This window comes from Sinocyclocheilus rhinocerous, unplaced genomic scaffold (assembly GCF_001515625.1).
Source record: "Sinocyclocheilus rhinocerous isolate Xijiao unplaced genomic scaffold, SAMN03320098_v1.1 scaffold288, whole genome shotgun sequence".
NCBI lineage: Eukaryota > Metazoa > Chordata > Actinopteri > Cypriniformes > Cyprinidae > Sinocyclocheilus > Sinocyclocheilus rhinocerous.
In genome coordinates this window covers 564,737-584,365 of record NW_015635021.1, presented here as the reverse complement: position 1 = coordinate 584,365, position 19,629 = coordinate 564,737, and the positions used below count along the sequence as shown (strand labels likewise).

The 19,629-nt window shown below is 35.3% G+C and overlaps 1 protein-coding gene across 1 annotated transcript in view; it reads right to left on the bottom strand.

Moving 5' to 3' along the window:
- Window positions 1-19,629, bottom strand: part of LOC107746020 (kelch-like protein 5) — a 35,105-nt gene that overhangs the window by 7,192 nt on the left and 8,284 nt on the right. Inside the window, exons 2-6 of the mRNA XM_016560064.1 lie at window positions 16,049-16,231; window positions 11,375-11,511; window positions 10,052-10,248; window positions 7,604-7,816; window positions 1,216-1,402 (exon numbers count right to left, since the gene is read on the bottom strand). Coding sequence (XP_016415550.1) covers window positions 1,216-1,402; window positions 7,604-7,816; window positions 10,052-10,248; window positions 11,375-11,511; window positions 16,049-16,231 — 917 coding nt within the window. The remainder of the gene's footprint in view (window positions 1-1,215; window positions 1,403-7,603; window positions 7,817-10,051; window positions 10,249-11,374; window positions 11,512-16,048; window positions 16,232-19,629) is intronic.

Sequence of the window (19,629 nt, the reverse complement as noted above, 5' to 3'; positions counted from 1 at the left end):
CTTTACAGGCCAGTGCAACATTCGGTTCCAGAAGTAAAAATCTTTTTTCATAAAGAACTTGTTTTTGCTGTTTTGCTTTCATGACAGATCTACAATGAGTTGCGAGCTTAATACTTTACAACATATAAAAGTGATTATATATTGTTCTGTAGAAGTCAACAAGTTTATTTCAACAAATATATAATATAAATATAAATAGCAAAAATGTAATAGCAAAAAAATTATAATTAATAGAAAAAAATTTGATAGCAAAATTCATTGCAAAAAATCAAAAAAATACTGTGAGGTGGGCAATACCTTGGATCTACCAATCAAAGATATTGTCAATACCGTAGAAACAAGAAACACAGCAAAAGAGCCCAGTAGTGAACTCATACCAATGAATCATTGCAAATTATATAATAAAATCTCCCTACAATTCCAAACAATATATTAGGATTTATCTAACTATTTTGCAATAAAATATAAATTATATTCTATTTTATACATAAAATGTTTATAAATCAAGAGTTTTATATTGTATAATTATGTACATTGCAGTGTTTCAGTCCATTCAGTTCCAATGGACTTCAGTCTTTCTCAGATGTTTTCCTTCTAATCCAAGTATGTAATGCTGTGATTAATCTCAGAGCTGGGTGGTTTAGTTCGTGCCTTGGAACTCTTTACTGAGAAATATTATGAAATTCCAATGAAGAACATGAATGGAACAAAGTGTTCCGTCACTGTGGCACCAGTCAATACGAACTATGAATTATATGACTCACCTTTATGATTCACCTGTATGATTCACCCTCAACACAACACAGCTCTGAATTCAGTTAATACCATTCACCTTCAGCCTCATTAAACAATACATAATTCAGAACTTCCAACTGGAAGAGCACATCTCAGCACATCTGCAAGTGCATAACAGATCAGACCTTTCACCATAAAGAGGACACGACAACGCTAATTTAAATACAAACTTTTGTCTCATATTTGACCTACTCAAATGTAAAACACTTAATGTTGAAAGCACCATTAACTTAAAAGACTCTGAAAATGGTAATGTCTCAGCAGTCCACTGCACTAATGGAGAAAGACTGACAGACAGAAAGAGTGAACAAGGGAGAAATGGAGGGGTTACCGTGTTATCAACCCAGATAATGTTTTTGAAAAAAAAGCTAAGGCATATAGAACTTTATAAACAACAAAAAAAGGATATAAAAGGAATACCTTTTGTGGCATCCATGCCACCCACAGCGAAAAGTGCCCCGACAGTGGCCTTGCGTGGACGTGTCCTCGGGCTCTGGAGAAGCGGCCGTCTCTCTGGCAACAAATGATACTTCATGGCCTCCATCACCAGCCGCTGACACTCCACACTGTCTCTTAGCAGTGGATTTGACTCCATATCGGCTAAAAACTGCATGAAGATAAGACAATAACTGTATGACCCAATATCACCAAAAACTACACATTATAAAATGTATAATGTTCAGAGGAGGGAATACCTTCTCAAAGCACTATTTCCCTCTTAGCCTTGTTGATTACATGTTTTTATGTAGATCATGAATAGTTCTCTATCTGGAGAGAATTTAGATGTCTTAAGAAATTTATTAATTAGGGCTACAACTAATGATTATTCTGTTGATTATTTGTTTGATTAATTGGATTTTAAAAAATAATAATAATTTCCTGTATTTTATTGGGGGGAAAAAGGTATTCCAGTGTTGCAATACAGTCTATGGTTGCAATGTGCAAACTGAAGGTTATGACAACAAATATAGTGAATGTATCTAGGCTATGCTACACATTGTGTACAAAAACAAAACATACATTAAAAAAAACTTGAATTATAAAAAACATTGGGTTGTTGGCAGTTTTGAATCAGTAAGGCAGTCATCATATTCAAAATCATATTAAAAAAGTAAAACAGAAGCAAAAAAAAAAATGCAGCAAAATGTACTGCAGGAACACATTCCTCTGATCACATTAACCCATTACAGTTATTTTTTCTTTTCTTTTTCCTTTAAATTTAAGAGACTTCTTACATTTACATCCAATTACATATTAATCCCTCATAAAAATACCATTATTTTTACCATTATCTGTGCATAATGCATAGACTCAGTTAATCAATAATAAAATTGTTATTGATTATTTTCAATATTAATTATTTTCTATTTAATTTTATTGATTGGTTGTGCTACTAAATGGAATTGCAAAAATAACGAAGTCTCAAAATAACTGCCCTCCCTGTCTGCCATTGGTTGGGCAAAACAAACTTATGCCCCAAATTAACTTTAATGAAAAAAAAATAAATAATAAAAAAGGTAAATTCTTATTTTTAAGCTTAGTTCTGGCACAAACCATCTGAAAACGCATTTCCAAAAACATAAAACATTTTTCTGACATGAAATCTTTAACACTACAGCCGCAAAGAGCTATGTAACAAACTGGGTTCCAAACCAAACCCTTACCCTCATCCACTTAAAGACACACTTTGATAACCTGACAGGAGTGAATCCTTCCCAGAGGACTCAGGGGACACAATGAAGAGAGGAAGCAAGCTTCTGATGAAACTTCTGACAAAAGGTCCTACCTACATTCCTTTTTTAAAGGAGGGAATCCCAGTGAGAGACAGAGCTAGTGTCCCTCAGGGTCTCTAACAGAATACAGAGACTCTTATATAGGTTACTACTCCTGAACAAACAAGCTTTTAAGAAGCTAAAACTGCCAAACACACACACAAACACATGAAACTCTAAATCATATTCACCTCATCCATAAACATCACACGGGGCATTCTTTATTGTTCTTCCTCTCATCTCTCTCTTTTTCTCATAATCCTCTTCAAACGACACCTCTTGTGGCCCTGTTAACGAGTCTTCGTTCGTCACATTCATCCTCTCATCTGCCCTGTTTATATCCTCTCTCAGCTGGCTAGTAAATCGAGTAGGTTTTAATTAGGGTGTCTTTGGATAGTCACTGTAATAACGGCATAATATTTTCTGCTGCAGTGCTATAGCCCCATAGAGACACTCTGTAAGATCACACACAGACAAACCCTGAAATTAGTTTCTCACCACACCTGCCAAAGGCGAGTAAAAATTTAGCATCCAAGTCGATTTACTTATATAGCGCTTTTCACAATACACATTATTTCAATGCATCTTTACAGAAGGTCATGATGTTAAAGTTTATAATATCTTAAGTTCACTCATGAAAAGTCTTGGGATAAATTGTAAAATCTTTATTAATGTAAAAAGAATGTGCATAGGTTTGGTCCTGGCAGACTAGATCTGCTATGCTGCTGCTGCTGCTGTAGAGCAAGTAGACTTGCTTTTGCTAAATGCTCGCCTTGCTCGGATCATAAAATTGAAAGGAAACATGCTGCTGCTGCTAAAGAGAGGAAGATCCCTCATAGCAGATCTAGGCAGGTGGTGCTGGGGAGGTGGTGGGCTAACATGAGGACACGCATAGCGTGCAGACAAAGCATTCATTGAATATGTCCTGGTTATATAGACCAGTAATGAGTATGTGAATCTGATTGGGTGGGAACCTCACACAACACCGACACATTCAGCACATCCCGATATATCATGACACTGATATAGTTTCAATCAGTAGGGCTGCACGATAAATCACATGCGTTTATCATGCACATCTCGTCAGTAAAGCCGGTTCTGTGATTAGTTGTAAATCTCCAGCACGTGCTTTCAGATGGAGCGGCATTTAATACACAGAGCTGTAGTTCTCTGACTAGCTAAGCAAACAGCTTTCATTATCGCATGCGATACATCGCTGAATAATGAACGCGATATTGCGTAGCTTGGCAGTGAACTACGGCTCTGTGCAGTAAATGCCGCTCCATCTGAAAGCACGTGCTGGAGATTTACTACTAATCACAGAACCGGCTTTACTGACGAGATGTGCATGATAAACGCATGCGATTTATCATGCAGCCCTATCAATCAGCATTTGTTTTACACAGCCATGCTTGAGATATGAATCTGTATGTATATCTGTGTGCACACCATCATTCAGCGCCACCTCATTGAATCCATAATCACATCCATCACTGCGCTCACAAAACAGTTTTCTAGTTAGAGCTTGAAAATTCCGCCCATACAACACCATCTCCACCTCCTCAGTCTCTGCTTTCACCTCCCTCCCACTCACCATCCATCAACCCATACTTCTTTATCTCCACTCCTCCCTTTCTCCTTCTCCTCTTCATGCTAAAAACAAAAGCTAGTTATTTCCACCGCTTTCATGAAAAAGCTTGCGTCACATACAGAGAACAAGTGCATCTGTTATGAACTAAAATCGATCATCTCCACTGAACGTGAATACTGAGGAAACATGTTGGAAGAGAAATTAATGTTCTGGAGTTAGGACGGCTGGACGGTGGCTTAGAAGGTTTTTTCTTCATTGGAAAGCACAGAACAACCTGCGATTTACATTTAGATGGAACTGAACAAACTCTGCTCAGCTAGCCACGAGTGGGAGAACGCTCGTCTGGAATTATTTAAATATTTCTCCTTTGCAACCTTGGAAAAAAGGGGGGAAGAGAGAAATAGAAAGGTAGAAAAGAGGGAAGAGGGAGTTCAGTGGAATTCATCATGCATTTAAAATGAAAAAGTGCAAAGCTTTGAGCTCCGAGGGGAAAGAAGCTCAATTAAACTGCATATGTGAATATGTCCTGCGCCCACAGACTGTCTATGACAATAATATCAACACTGCAGTAGGCCAGCACAATCATATAAATAACCAAGATTACAATGACATCTGTAGCAATTAACAAGTCTGCTCCCATTGCATCAAAATTGGAATGAGCTAGATCTATGAGGTCTAATCCACAGATGCATGTTTCACACTTTACTTCTGATTGGCACACAAAAATTGGTGGTAAAAAAGACATCAAACCTGACATGCAAAACTAATTTTACAACCAAAACCAAAACGCTGACTGAATTTTTGGATTTTCTAGATCACAATGTTGGTACCATATTTTTATGGAAAAATTCTGGCAACCACAGCTGCTGTTTTTTTTAAACATAAATTTCACTGATTTTGTTTTTACAGTGAAGGGAAATAATCAACAATTATAATTTTCGTCACACAGGCCCTGCCATGCGATAATTAAACAGTACCTTTTTTAAAGAACCTGTTTAAAACAAACATTTGTTCACGTATTTTACATTTTTCACATCTAAACGACAACAACAATAAAACAACTTTTCAGTGGAGTGTGTGTACATGTGTAAGAAGGGAAGAATGCGATAAGAGAAAGAGACACAACAACATTCTTATCACACTTTCCAGGCTCCAAATGCATCCCATCATTGAGTACACAGCCTCACAGCCCAGAAGAACAGTACTGACCTTCACACACGCATAAAGACCACAGATACTATAAGGGCCAAATAGCAATGCTCTGCACGAGCACATAAAGGCAAAGGCTTCTAGCTACACAAGCTTGATTTTACGCTTTTAACACATTAACACATTTTTACGCATTAACACAGGAAATGTAACGGAATGCAATTCATAATGGAATGCAGGTATATGTTTAATTGCATAATGAAAATTAAAGTAATAGTTCACAGAAAAAAAAAATTAAATTGACCCTCAAGTCCCCGCTGATTTCCATAATATGGAAAGACATACTATGGAAGTCAATGAGGACCAGAAACATTATTCAAAATATCTTCTTTTGTGTTCAGCAGAAGAAAAAAACTCATACAGCTTTGGAACAACTTAAAGGGATATTTCACCCAAAAATGAAAATTACCCCATGATTTACTCACCCTCAAGCCATCCTAGGTGTATATGACTTTTTTTCTTTCAGACAAATACAATCTGAGTTATATTAAAAAATGTCCTGGATCTTTCTAGCTTTATAATGGCAGTGAATGGTGGTCGAGATTTTGAAGCCCAAAAACGTGCATCCATCCATCCATCCATCCATCTGTCTCACGAGAACCAAGTTTTGTTTACAGCAAAGAAAAATCAATCTTCCCTTGGCTTATATAGAAATCCTCCTACAGTTTTCTTTACAAATCCTTGTTTTGTACTTCTCATTCGTGACCGGTGTTTACCCGCCGGAGCCATGTGGAGCACTTTTTATGATGGATAGACGCACTTTTTTGGGCTTCAAATCTCGACCCCCATTCAATTCAATTCAATTCAAGTTTATTTGTATAGAGCTTTTCACGATACAAATTGTTGCAAAGCAGCTTTACAGAAAATTAAGTTTCTACAATATATTTAGTAGCTTGTCAGCGGTGACTATGTCAAATTGATGTACATATTCCAGAAATGTGTGGTAAAATTCAGTTAATGACGTAATCAAACAGACGATGAACACTATTAACAGCAATGATTATATGTTGCAATCAAACTTGCAGCAAAATTCACTGCCATTATAAAGGTTGGAAGAGCCAGGACATTTTTAAGTCATATACACCTAGGATGGCTTGAGGGTGAGTAAATCATGGGGCAATTGTAATTTTTGGCTGAACTATCCCTTTAAGGGTGCCTAAATGAGGAGAGAATATTCATATTTAGGTGAACTATCCCTTTAAGAGTAATCTGACTTATTCTACAGTCAGTCTTCTCTTTCAGGTCAAAGACTGTAAAATTTGCCCTACTACGATGAGAGATATTTATGATCCCCAAAATTTGTCTGAGATGGCAAAATCATGTAAATTACACATAATGCAACCATATGCATGCATGCAATGCTAGCTAACTACTTACATCTGTATTAGCGTACAATACCATTGAAAAGATTTGGATCTGAAAGATTTTTTTCATGTATTTGCTCACTAAGGCTGTATTTATTTTACCAAAAATACAGTAAAAATTGTGAAATATTATTAAAATTAAAAATAAATGTTTTCTATTTTACTATATTTTAAACAAAGCTGAATTTTCAGCATCATTACTCCAGTCTTCAGTGTCACATGATCCTGCAGAAGTTATACTAATATGCTGATTTAGTGGAAACTGATAAGATTTTTTTATATTCTTTGATGAACAGAAAGTTCAAAAGAACAGCATTTATTCAAAATAGAAATATTTTATAACATCATAAATGTCTTTACTGTCACTTTTGATCAATTTAATGCATCTTTTCTGTATAAAAGTTTTTTTTTTTAATAAATGACCTCAAACTTCTGAACAGTAGTGTACTTGCATGAAGTATTTGCCATGCTTAACATCATAACCAACAATCATATGGTCCTTATGCTCTTGAATATACAGTACACTTAATATTTGCTGGATCACACAAGCAAATACAGTTTTATATCTTTATTTGAACTTTAAAAAAAAAGTTCCTGTGGACGTTACAATAATGTGCCGACTTAAAAAAAAAAGGACAAAGTTCAAAGGCTGTTCAGTTAATAAAGGCTGTTAATTACTGTGACTGACCGATTTACCGACTGGATCACTCAATTAACTGATTAGCTGATACATGAATTACTGCAGATGAATGATCTTCTGATGTGGATTTACAGGCATACTGATCAAGCTGTCTGAACAAGTAACAGCACAGCAGAATAAAAGACTAGCTGACTGCTTGACTGATGGAGAGATGGATGCATGGTTGACTGACCTGGGGTTTAAGCAGGGGTAGGCGGATGTGAGCGAGAACAGCAGGAAGCTGTGATTGGCGGGAGGGAGCATCGTGGCGGACCCAGCTAAGGAGAGCGGTTACCACGGTTTCCTCTTCTGGAACGTTCATGTCGTCAGAAGCTAAAAGCTTCTCCACCTCACATGCAGGCAGGAGCAGAAACTCCTGATGCCTCATGACCTCCATGAAGTGCTCCTACAGAGAGAGAGAGAGAGAGAGAGAGAGAGAGAGATTATCTGGACTGGTTCATGGAACCAAGGATGTGGTTGTCAAAGCATAGACCATCAAAGTATATATCTGTGTGACTAATGGTCTTTCAGCATAGCAACATACAAAACACAGTGAGTGTGCACTCCTCTAAGTCGATGTGACAGACGGTATCTACCAAGTAAAGAAATGAACATACAGATATAAGGGGTGGATCAGTGGCATGTTATGTTTAGATCAGGTTTGGGCTTGTAGATGTTTAGCCACAGCGACACAGTTTATGGCAGTGCAACCTTGTACAATAACACAATTATCATAATACTGGACATTGTTGAACAATACTGTGGAACAACAGCATATTATAACGGCATGATACAGGCTACATAATGAGGGCAATAGAATATACAGTTTGTACAGTATAAAAATCATTACGCCTATGGAATGTCCCCACAATTCCCAAAAACAAACCTGTGTGTGTGTGTGTGTGTGTGTGTGTCTAATGGCCTTTCAGCACAGCAACGTACAAAACACACAGTGAACGTGCACTCCTGCCAAGCAAAGAAATGAACATACAGATGTAAATGGTGGATCAGTGGCACGTGATGTTTAGATCAGGTTTGGGCTTGTAGATGTTTAGCCACAGTGACACAATTTATAGCAGTGCAGCTTTGTACAATAACACAAAACACCGGGTATTATTGAACAACAATGTGGAACAACAGCATATTATTACTGCATGATACAGGTTACATAATGTGTACCAATTATAATTAAATATAACTAGTTAAGTAACAATTAATATATTATATATATATATATATATGTACTACAGTTCAAATATGTGCGGTCAATTATTATTATTTTTTTTTTAATTAGTATTAAGTTATTAAAACTTTTATTAAGCAAGGATGCCTTAACTTGATCAAAAGTGACAATAATGGCATTTATAATAATTATTTTAAACTTACTAATCATCCAAAAATCACCACAACTGTTTTCAACATGTATAATAATAAGAAATATATCAAATCAGCATATCTGAAGGATCATGTACCCCTAAAGACTGGACTAAGGGATGCTGAAAATTCAACTTGCATCAAAGAAATAAATTACATTTTAAAATATATTAAAACAGAAAACAATTATTTTAAATTGTAATAATAGTTCACAATATTACAGGTTTTATTGCTTCTGCTTTTAAATTTTCAAAAACAGTCAAAAATCTTCCCAACCCCAAACAGATAGATAGATAGATAGATAGATAGATATGTATTCTCTTCCCTTAAAAAATAATAATGATAATATTTATTTTGCATTACTATGCATGAATATACTGTTGTTTGCATATCAGAATTTGTATGTAGCATTGATTTCCCTGCTTTCTTTGCAGGTCTGCTACCCAACATGGCCACACATCCCAGAATAAGAAAGAGAGTGGGAATACAAAGTGGACAAGAGAACTGGACATCATTGCATTGTTGGGAGGGATGAAATAAAAACAAGGGAAGGAAAGCCAGATAGGAAACTGGATGGAAAATGGAAAGCAAGTTTTCAGTGCAGTCTCCATGACAACCCCCCTGTTGTGAACTGTGGGCGGGCTATTATGGGTTATATTTTCTTGAATGAGTTTCCCTCAGGAGCACTGGAACATCAAACGCTGAGCAGAAAATTTGCGAAGAGGAACAGTAGCATGTCCAATTAAACACACTCGCCTTTTTCAGCACTAGTGCTTCCACGCCTGTTAAAACGGGCTCAATTGCCCACTCATAAACCCTCAGACACAGGCACAGGCAGCCAGATGGACACAGATGGCAATATATGAATACAAATACACACACTCACTGAGGTAGCCGCTCACATAGACGCAATACAGAACGCTGAAGGACGAACAAAAAATATATACAGCGTGACTGTAAGTTAAAGCAATAATGTCCTCTAATTCACTTCCAAGTTTTTGATTCTGTGAACTACAGATGATAAATCCTTCAGTATGCGCTTGGTTGGGAGGAGGACAAACAAAGAAGAATGAAAGAAAAGTGATAAAAGAAGAAAAATGAGGCAGAGAGAGGGGTGCTCACTGAAGATAAAAAACAAAGAGGTTTAGTAGAAACTCCTTTTGACTTTGCCAGCATATCATCTGTACTAATTAAGTCAGTCTGTAACTATTCTCAGTGCGTGTGTGTGTGTGTGTGTGTGTGTGTGTGTGTGTGTGTGTTTGCTCACCATGGTGTAGTTGTGTGCCACCTTATGGAGGTCCAGACAGCCCTGAGCATCTGCAAAAGATCGAATGCCCAGACAGTTGGAAGGATGGAGTTGTTTCATTAGATAACTGCAGCAGGCTTGAACCACCGCAGACAGCTGCAGAAGACAGGAGGCCGACAACAAACTCTCTATAGTGTCCTCTCTCAACTCCAAACACCCTGTAGAAAGAAAGACAGTCATTTCTGTTAATGGATGTTAATAATTATTTATTAAGCACACTACCGTTCAAAGGTCTGGGGTCAGCAATACATTTTTGGAAAGAAATTAATACTTTTATTCAGAACTGATGCAATAATTTGATCAAAAGTGACAGAACAGACATTTATGTTACAAAATAAATATATGCAGTCCTTTTGACCTTTCTATTTATCAAAGAACATTAAAAAATTTATCAACTAAATATTTCCACAAAAATATCAAGCAGCACAACTGTTTTTAATGTTGATCATGAGAAATGTTTCTTGAACATCAAATCAATCAGATCAGTATATTAGAATATACTGATTTCTGGAAAATCATGTGACACTGAAGACTGGAGTAATGACCCCATAAATAATAATAATTTTAAGATCCTCTCTGTTGGGTCATTTTAATTTTACTTTTACATTTTAATTTTACCCCATACAATGAAAGTCAGTGGGGTTCAAAGCAACATTGGACTCCACTGGCTTTAATTACATGTAAAAAGAAAAGAAAAAAACTATGATATTTTAGTATCATTATACTATTTATTAATCTTTTGAATTAGCAGCTTTATTTTTATATTTTCAGTTCTCATTTCAGTTCCATTTTTTAACTATCTATTTAACATATATATATATATATATGATATTGAATATTTACTTGTGCATGGTAATTTTGTTTACTTTATGTTTACTTTATGATTATATCCAATGTCACCTAGCACTCAAATTGAAATATTTACACTTAAAATAGATATTTAATAATAAATAATTATATTTTATAATAATATTTTAATAACTCTGTTAAATGCAATCTTTAAAAGATTTCAAAATTAGTGTTTCATATTTTCAGTTATAATATTGTAATTTTAAAAGTGTTGCATATTTATTTTCAGTGCATTTTCTTTTCTTTTCTTTTTTGCCACAAAATAGTATACAATTTTAATATCAGTCTAATAATACTAATCAGTCTAATAATACTAAAATAATTTTCAGTTTATTGGTATTTGCACCAAATTTTAATGACAATCTTTAGTGTGTGCATGTTCATCCTTAGTATGTGTATGTCTAATCAAACCTTCTCTTCCAGATAAACACATACCTGTGTAAGCATACTGTACCAAGACCCATAATGCATCTGGATCCACACCCTCCATTTTGACCTCCTCTTGTTTTGCCTCTCGGACATCACTGGTGAACATGGCCGCAAAGTAATCGGACACTGACGAAAGAACCAGTCTATGACAGAAAGAGAGAGCGAGAGAGAAACTATGATACAATATCTCACTGAGTGCCCACATGCTTTTACACGCTCTAATTTTTTCACACATGCTATACGTCTTCTGGATCACTGAATAGACACTTTTGTGTGATGCAGGTAAATCATGATAAAAAGTTGGAAAAGAAAACAGACGGAATAGAGAAACAGAGACAGATTACACTAAGGATCTGTTAACTGAAGCATGGTAAAATGAGGATTTCCTATTCAAATCCAGCTCTGCAGACAAAGATATTCACACACACACACACACACACAGTCAAAGCTTGCGCCTTTATATCTATTAGACTCATAACCAAAATGCTAATTACTGTATCAAAGAGCTGAGTGTGTGTGTGTGTGTGTGTGCTTGTATTACTACTTGAAAGGAAGGCAAACTCTGTGTGGTTTGTTTTTGTTTGCTTTACATATTAAGTTACTAAGCAATTTTATTGTTCTGCTTGCAAGTATGCTGGTTGTGTTTAATAAGATTAATACAAAATTTGATAGGTCATTTACATTAAATACATCTAACCAGATTACCAACTGACAGCCACTAAACCTCATAAACTTGACACTTAACTAGAAATGAAAAAAGGATCATCTCAGATATGACACCACTGAAATAATCCTGAAAAGTCAATCTCTATTTTGACTGATAAGAATAAGATCTACCTTCGCTTCAGAAGGCTTTTATTAACTCCAGGGAGCCGTGTGGAGCACTTTTTATGATGGATGGATGCACTTTATTTTGCTTCAAAATCTCAACCACCAATCACTGCCATTATAAAGCTTGGAAGAGCCAGGACATTTTTTAATATAACTCCAATTGTATTCGTCTGAAAGAAGAAAAGTCATACACCTAGGATGGCTTGAGGGTGAGTAAATTTCATTTTTGGGTGAACTATTCCTTTAAGGGATAAAATTTGTGACTGCAGGGGGACTAAAATCATTTTGTAAGCAAAATGTTCCCACAGACAATGAAAGCATTTGAGCAACAGGAAGTGGTGTAATTATGAATACATATTAATCATTTTACTATTTTCCTGCCTGATTAATATTAATAGCATAAACTACCGCCATGTTGTGATGCCACAAACAATCCCCCACCCCCAACCCGATCTCATGAGAAAATGTAACTACTTTACAAGTTTATTTCGTATAAATTTATATTTTAGTTTGTACAAAAATGATTTTTTTTTTTTTTACAAAAAAACGTATGGTCCAACCCTATAAACCTAACCCTCAGTGGGGCAAAAATGTACAAATGAGATTGTATGAATTCATATGAATTTGCCAAAACATAAAATCATTAAGAATTGCCATGAGAGTGCCACTTCAAAACTCAAGCACCACTGGAAGCGCGTACATTCAAACATAGAGATATGGAAACACATGAAGCTGGTAATGGTGAATACGCATGCAAGAATTATGATGAAAAAAGTAATGAGGGGAAAGAAAAAAAGAGAAAGAAAGGGAGCACAAATGAGGCTTCAGCAGAGAAGCGGGGAGTGAAAGTACATTAGAAACTGTGAGACTCATTTGGCAGCATGAGTAACACTCAGCATTTGCCCTCTGCCACTCTCCTTCACTCTCTCTATCTGCACTTTCATCACCGAGCAGATTGCTTGTAAACCTTTCCCTTTGCACACAAGCAAAATAATCTAGCAGTTCTCTGTTTTTACTCATATTAGAGTGTCACTGAATAACTGATTCAGCTTTCTTGTAAGCTCTTTCTCATAGTAGCCTGAAAGTCTGTGTGCTAAAGCAAGATTTTAGGATTTTAGCTTGCAGATGGTGTTCTAGTTAAAAAGGTACAAAGGTTATTCACTATACAGTGCATGTGTGTGCATCATTATAAATAAAACGCCAGCTAAAACCTTCCAGCTGCCCGAGGCAGCCCTGAAATCAGCAGAACTATGCCATCAACAAACATGTGGAAACAACACAAAGAGGAGGGGAAAATAATGAAGGAGAGGAGAGATCAGAGAAGAATAGAGGGATGGAATGCCAAGGTGCTGCAATATACAGGTCATTTTTCGATTAGAGAAATGTTTCTGTCCTCTACTATGATTTTGAAGTATAGGGGTGTCAAAGTTTGCTTGTTAACACATGCAGTTAATACATTTTTCAGTGCTATTAACACATTTATTCAATTTGACACTATAAAGGCTACACTGTAAAAAAAAATCCGTAAAATTTATGGTAAAAAAACGGCAGCTGTGGTTGCCGGAATTTTACCGTAAAAAATACGGTAGCAATGTTTTAGATTTTATGGTTTTAAATTAAATTTACAGTTTACCGTAATTATTAATGTCCAATACATGTAATGTCCAATACAGTTTTTCACTGTACATAGTAGGGGAATTTACCATTAACCATTTAACAGGATTTTACTGTAGCATCTTTACAGTCTTTTACCATTAAATTCACGGTAATTTTTTACAGTGTATATTAAACTCTGTGTGATTACCAAAAACTGATTGGATCAGAGCTGACACACACAGAAGTCCTTAGCAAAGCATGCATTCATAAGTAAATAATGGCGACAGACCATCCTTATGTGCGATTTATTTATAAATCAAAACAAATGGGACGTTTAACAAAGGTAAAGTCATTTGCATTATTTGTATGGCAGAATTTAACTTGTCTGCAAAAACTGTCGTGCATAGAAATGTCAATGTGAAGATGAAGTCTTCTGAATCTGAACACGTTTTGTGTCTATAATTACTTTTTTGTAAATTTGCTTTTAACAGAGAGTTAACAGAAGTGTAATTTATTGTAAGATTTTAATATCATGATTTGAGAGCCAGTTTATTGGGTGTCATACTCAAACCAGTGAATTTTTATGTATTTTAATTCAATATAGGAAAGTAAAAATCCAACCATGTCTTCACCAAAAACTGAAGTATTTCCATTAGCATTTCAAAATATAAATTCATATCATACAATTTACATTAACACAAATTAAAAAAAATCTTTGAGTGTGCATAATTTGTGTATGAGGACTGAATTTTTATTTAGTTCATGCACTGAAATGACTTACTCAAAAAAAGAACAAACTCTCTGAGCTGGATTTAAGCTTAATATCTAAGCTGGAAAAACATTTCAAAAAATGCACAAAGAGCATGAGCGAAAAGCTGTGGAACAGTGGGGGGGACACACAACAACTGTGTCTGATACGGTTTTGTTCACTTTAATAACTGTTAACAGTATAAAATATTCTCATATGCAACAAAATGCACACATATATTTTGTAATATAATTTTTCTAATCTGTCTTGTATGTTTGCAATACATTACACAATACACACAGATCACTTTATATCTGTAATTGAATATACATATAAATACACTCATTTGCATTTGTACTCTGAACTGAAAATATATGTGAATGCACTTTTGCATTTTTAATAACTTTTGAGACTGTTGTTCCACAACACTGATTCTCAAATATAAGTAGCTTAATCGTTTAACACAAACGTCCACCTCTCCACAAATCTACAAACTCTTGTGTGATACATATGTGCTGAACACCTGTCACTCTATCAGCATCACAGGGAAATCTCACTTGTCATAGGCTATGCTTTCTCATGAATATCAAAATCGTATGTATGTGTTCAGAGCAGTGTAAATCTAAAACATACATGTCACAGCCACATCTAAAAAAAAACTGAACTAATGGCTTTCCCTTAAAATTATATCACTGTTGTTCTTTTTTGAGATCTGTGTTTGCAGATCTCAAAAGAGAGGAAAAAAAGGGTTTTGTAAAGATAAGGTTGAATGTAAAGTTAAATTACGTTTTTGGTTAACGCAAGAAATCTTGACTGGCATTATTAAGATCTGGTCAAATATTGGCCAACGCTTGTGTCCTAATTTTCCATATAATATATGCAAATATAATCTATGACCGGTTTACAAGAGACAAGATGCACATCCACTCTTCAATTGCCTGTTAATTTAGTTTTAATTATTTTAAATTGGGCATAAAGTTATTTTAAGTATCATTTTAGTTTTCATCCGTTGTAACCATAACTTATTCCAAATGTTCTGTTGCTATAACAGACACTACACTTTATCAAAAATCATACTCAAAATAGTACCATGGCGGTTTCAAAAGTCCAAAGTTTTATTCGTCAAAATCAGAAACTGCAATACTTGCTGACAATGAGCTGTGCTATAAATGTGCCACCACTGCTACATTCAGCAGTAAATTGTAACTACCATCACTCATCTCCAGCATCTCCAGGGCATTTATGATTCAGCAGCATCGACTGGATCTACTCAGGCTGAAGAAAAACTTAAACTTTTCGCTGGATTTACTAAAGTTTTTGTGGTTCGAGGCTATTTGATATAATTTGTAATGTCTTTAATATGTTTCACAGAGAAGGCTCCACCATTATTTGCTGCAAACTGGTTTATTGTTTCTGCTTGTATTCCAGTGCAAAATTTTACGGCTTGGTTGTGATTTCAATGAACCATTTGAAATGTGAATGTACCGTTTTTTTGTTTTTTTTACCTGTGTGCAGGTATTCTGCGTTCTCCAGCAAGAAGGACAACATCACAGAGTTTCCGGGTCCTCAGGTAAGTCTCCATGCGTCTGAAGGTGTGTTCAGCGTGACTGTGTGCCTGGAAATGTTCATCTGACACACACGGCTCCATCGACGCACATGAGGACAAAGTCGCACTGCTGTTAGATGTCCTGAAAACACACATGCACTGGGTTAGAAACTTCACATTGCAAATTTGAACTAACAGACTTGATGAAGAATATACAGTATGTGACCCTGGACCACAAAACCAGTCATAAGGGTCAGATTTGAAAGCTGAAAAATTATCTTTCCATTGATGTATGGTTTGTTAGGATAGGACAATATTTGGCCGAGATACAACTATTTGAAAATCTGGAATCTGAGTGTGCAACAAAAATCAAAATACTGAGAAAATCGCCTTTAAAGTTGTCCAAATGAAGTCCTTAGCAATGCATATTACTAATGATAATACATTTTTGATATATTTACTGTAGCAAATTTACAAAATATCTTTATGGAACATGATCTTTACTTAATATCCTAATGATTTTTGGCATAAAAGAAAAATCGATAATTTTGACCCATACAATGTATTTTTGGCTATTGCTACAAATTTACCCGTGCTACTTTTGACTAATTTTGTCCTTCAAGGTCACATATGTTCATTATAGTCTGTGTATCTAGTTCTTTTTATTAAGTATTATAAATAAAAATTTGAGTTTTTTTGAGGCTTTGAGTACCAACATTCCCGGTAAGTCTAATCTCAGCTTGTGCTGAATTGGACTAAAATATCAAAAGGCTAGAACAACAATAACAAAAAATCTAAATCATTTTAAATAGAGGCATAAGCTTTCCTTGCAAAATTAGGGCTACACACACTCAAAATTTCACACACATGCACACGATCAATGGATGGATAAATATAGAGGGCTTTAGAGAGCTGTTAGTAATTAGCTTTGATGATGAAGCTGGCCATGAAATACACAAAGCAATTTAGCTTGTTCCCAAACGGCTGTCGTCTCTACTGCCTCTCGCTCTCTCTCCCTTTATCACTCGCTTCCTGTCATTCTTGTCTCTCTCTCTCTCTCTTCCCCGTCTCTGCAGATTGCCTTGCAATCCCCATTTCAGTGTTCACACTTATTTTCTCTCTCTTAACGGTGCTCTTGTGAGCACATCTCTATAGTAGAAATTCTGTCCACATTCGAGGCCTCTGAGCTTCTGACTCATCCAGGATCCTTGATAATTAATTGTTCTTGCTGTAATTAATCACAATAGCCAGAAAGTGAGCCTGCGGAGAAGGCAATAATAGTAAACTCTAACTGCTCTTTCTTGTCAATGAATCACAAGTTAACAGTCAAACACGCTCAAGCACTGAAATGCAAGACATTTTTAGTCCTGTCCGTTATTGAGAACCAGAACTGCAGGTTTGTGAAACAGCTATATCAGCTAAATCAGTCTAATTACCCACTGGCTGTTTAGTGAAATACACATTCAAAACAGACCTTTGTTGAAATAAATGGTATTAGAATAAAAATATCACATCACTACAGAAAATGGTATTAGCTTGGCCTAAAACTAACATTTTGCCACACCTGCCAATGATGACTTGAGCAAATTAGCATATGTGCATTATTAAAAAAAATAAAAAATAAAAGCAGCAGAACAAATTGAGTAAACATTTCATTGCAATTATTATTATTATTATTATTATTATCATCATCAAATGTAAAAAAAAATTAAATCAGTAACAAAATAATACTTTAATACCGAGCTGTAAAGTATTTCATAGTAATAACTGTAACTTAATAATAATAATAATATTTTATATTTAATAATAATAGTAATAATGATGATGATGATGATGATTAATTTATATAACAACAGTATACTTAGACTATAATATTTATGGTTGTTTTTTCTTTGCTTTCAAACATTAAGTGCTTTTATTTTGAAAGGAAAATCACAGGGAAACTTTTCTCTTTTGTTGACGTCAGATTTATAAATCATTCTCATTACAAAAAGCAGAATTTACTGTGAACTGTGAAAAATCGCAGTGCTGCTCTTATTCACTATGAAAATGCAGCGTATCAGATTACATATACTGCATTTATATTATAACAATAATCTATGCGATTTGATAAGCATGCTAAACCATATTGTGTTCTCAGGCACTGTTAGAATTATTTAAAAAAAAGTTACTGGCCAACTGGTAAGTAACACTGTTTCGTGTTTTCGGTAATGCTGATTTTTACTCATATTTGGTACTTTGTGAGAGTGTTTATTTTAGGCCCTGAGTATTAGTTATTGTTTAGCATTGATATTGCAGAGCATAAAATAGGCCCATGTGTAAGGTTGAAGGATTTTTCTGTTTGGGACAAAAACTATAATGAGGGTGACATGTTAGCATCATAATTAAACAACATTTGATTTTTTTTTTCAACATTTGATGTTGCCATTCAAAAAGGCTGTTTAATTTATAGCACAAATGTGAAGATGCTACCTGAAAGGTATAAAATCAATATTTAAGTTAAAATATCACTAAAGGAATGACACAAGTTAAAGGCAAATCCATTCCTAGGGAATTCCTTAAGAGGTCATGCAACTGGCAAATATGGGTAAAGGGAAGAGCAGCGTGTCTCAGCGAGGGTCTCTGGAGTTTCAATGTGCTCAGCAGCAGGAGATAACAGCAGTCAGACTACAACCTTTTACAAGCCAAGATCTCTCAGCCTCACAGACCATGATCAAATGGAAAATCTATTTCATTCAAGCAGAAAGTGCAAAAAAGAGCCCAATCACATACACACACAGCTTTCAATCACACCATTTGAAAAGAAGACATATGGTGAGATGATGAGAGCGAGATCCAAATCTTTTAAATGCAATTAAAGACTTGCTGTCAGATGAGTGTAGAAACCTAGTCTAAGTACCTTAGGGAAAGAATGAGAGATGGGGAAGAAAAAAAAGCTATGGCAGAGGGCAAGATATTTTGATAATAATTCTTACATTTTGTCACTAAAATCATATGGTTTCATAAAACCAAACATAGTGCTCAAGTCGCATATACCAATTTTGTAGAGTTTTTAGTCCTTTTGTCCATCTCTTCCGTTGTATGGAAAAGAATAGTGGTCGACTGGTTCACGTGAATCATCTCAACAAACCGATTCATTAAAACAACATGCTGTTTGCTATGGCAGAGGGCAAGATATTTTGATAATAATTCTTACATTTTGTCTCTAAAATCATATGGTTTCAGAAAACCGAACATAGTGCTCAAGTCGCACAGACCAATTTTGTAGAGTTTTTAGTCCTTTTGTCCATCTCTTTTCCGTTGTATGGAAAAGAATAGTGGTCGACTGGTTCACGTGAATCATCTCAACAAACCGATTCATTAAAAACAACATGCATGCTGTTCGTTTAACTCCGTTTTAGTGTGGACAATTAATTCATAATAAGACCAAAACCATGAAAACAGGGTCTTAGACTTTGATTTGAGACCAGTCACAAGTTCTTCAACACTGGACAAGAACATTCTATAATGCGTTTCACAGAAGAAAGAAAGCCATGTGGG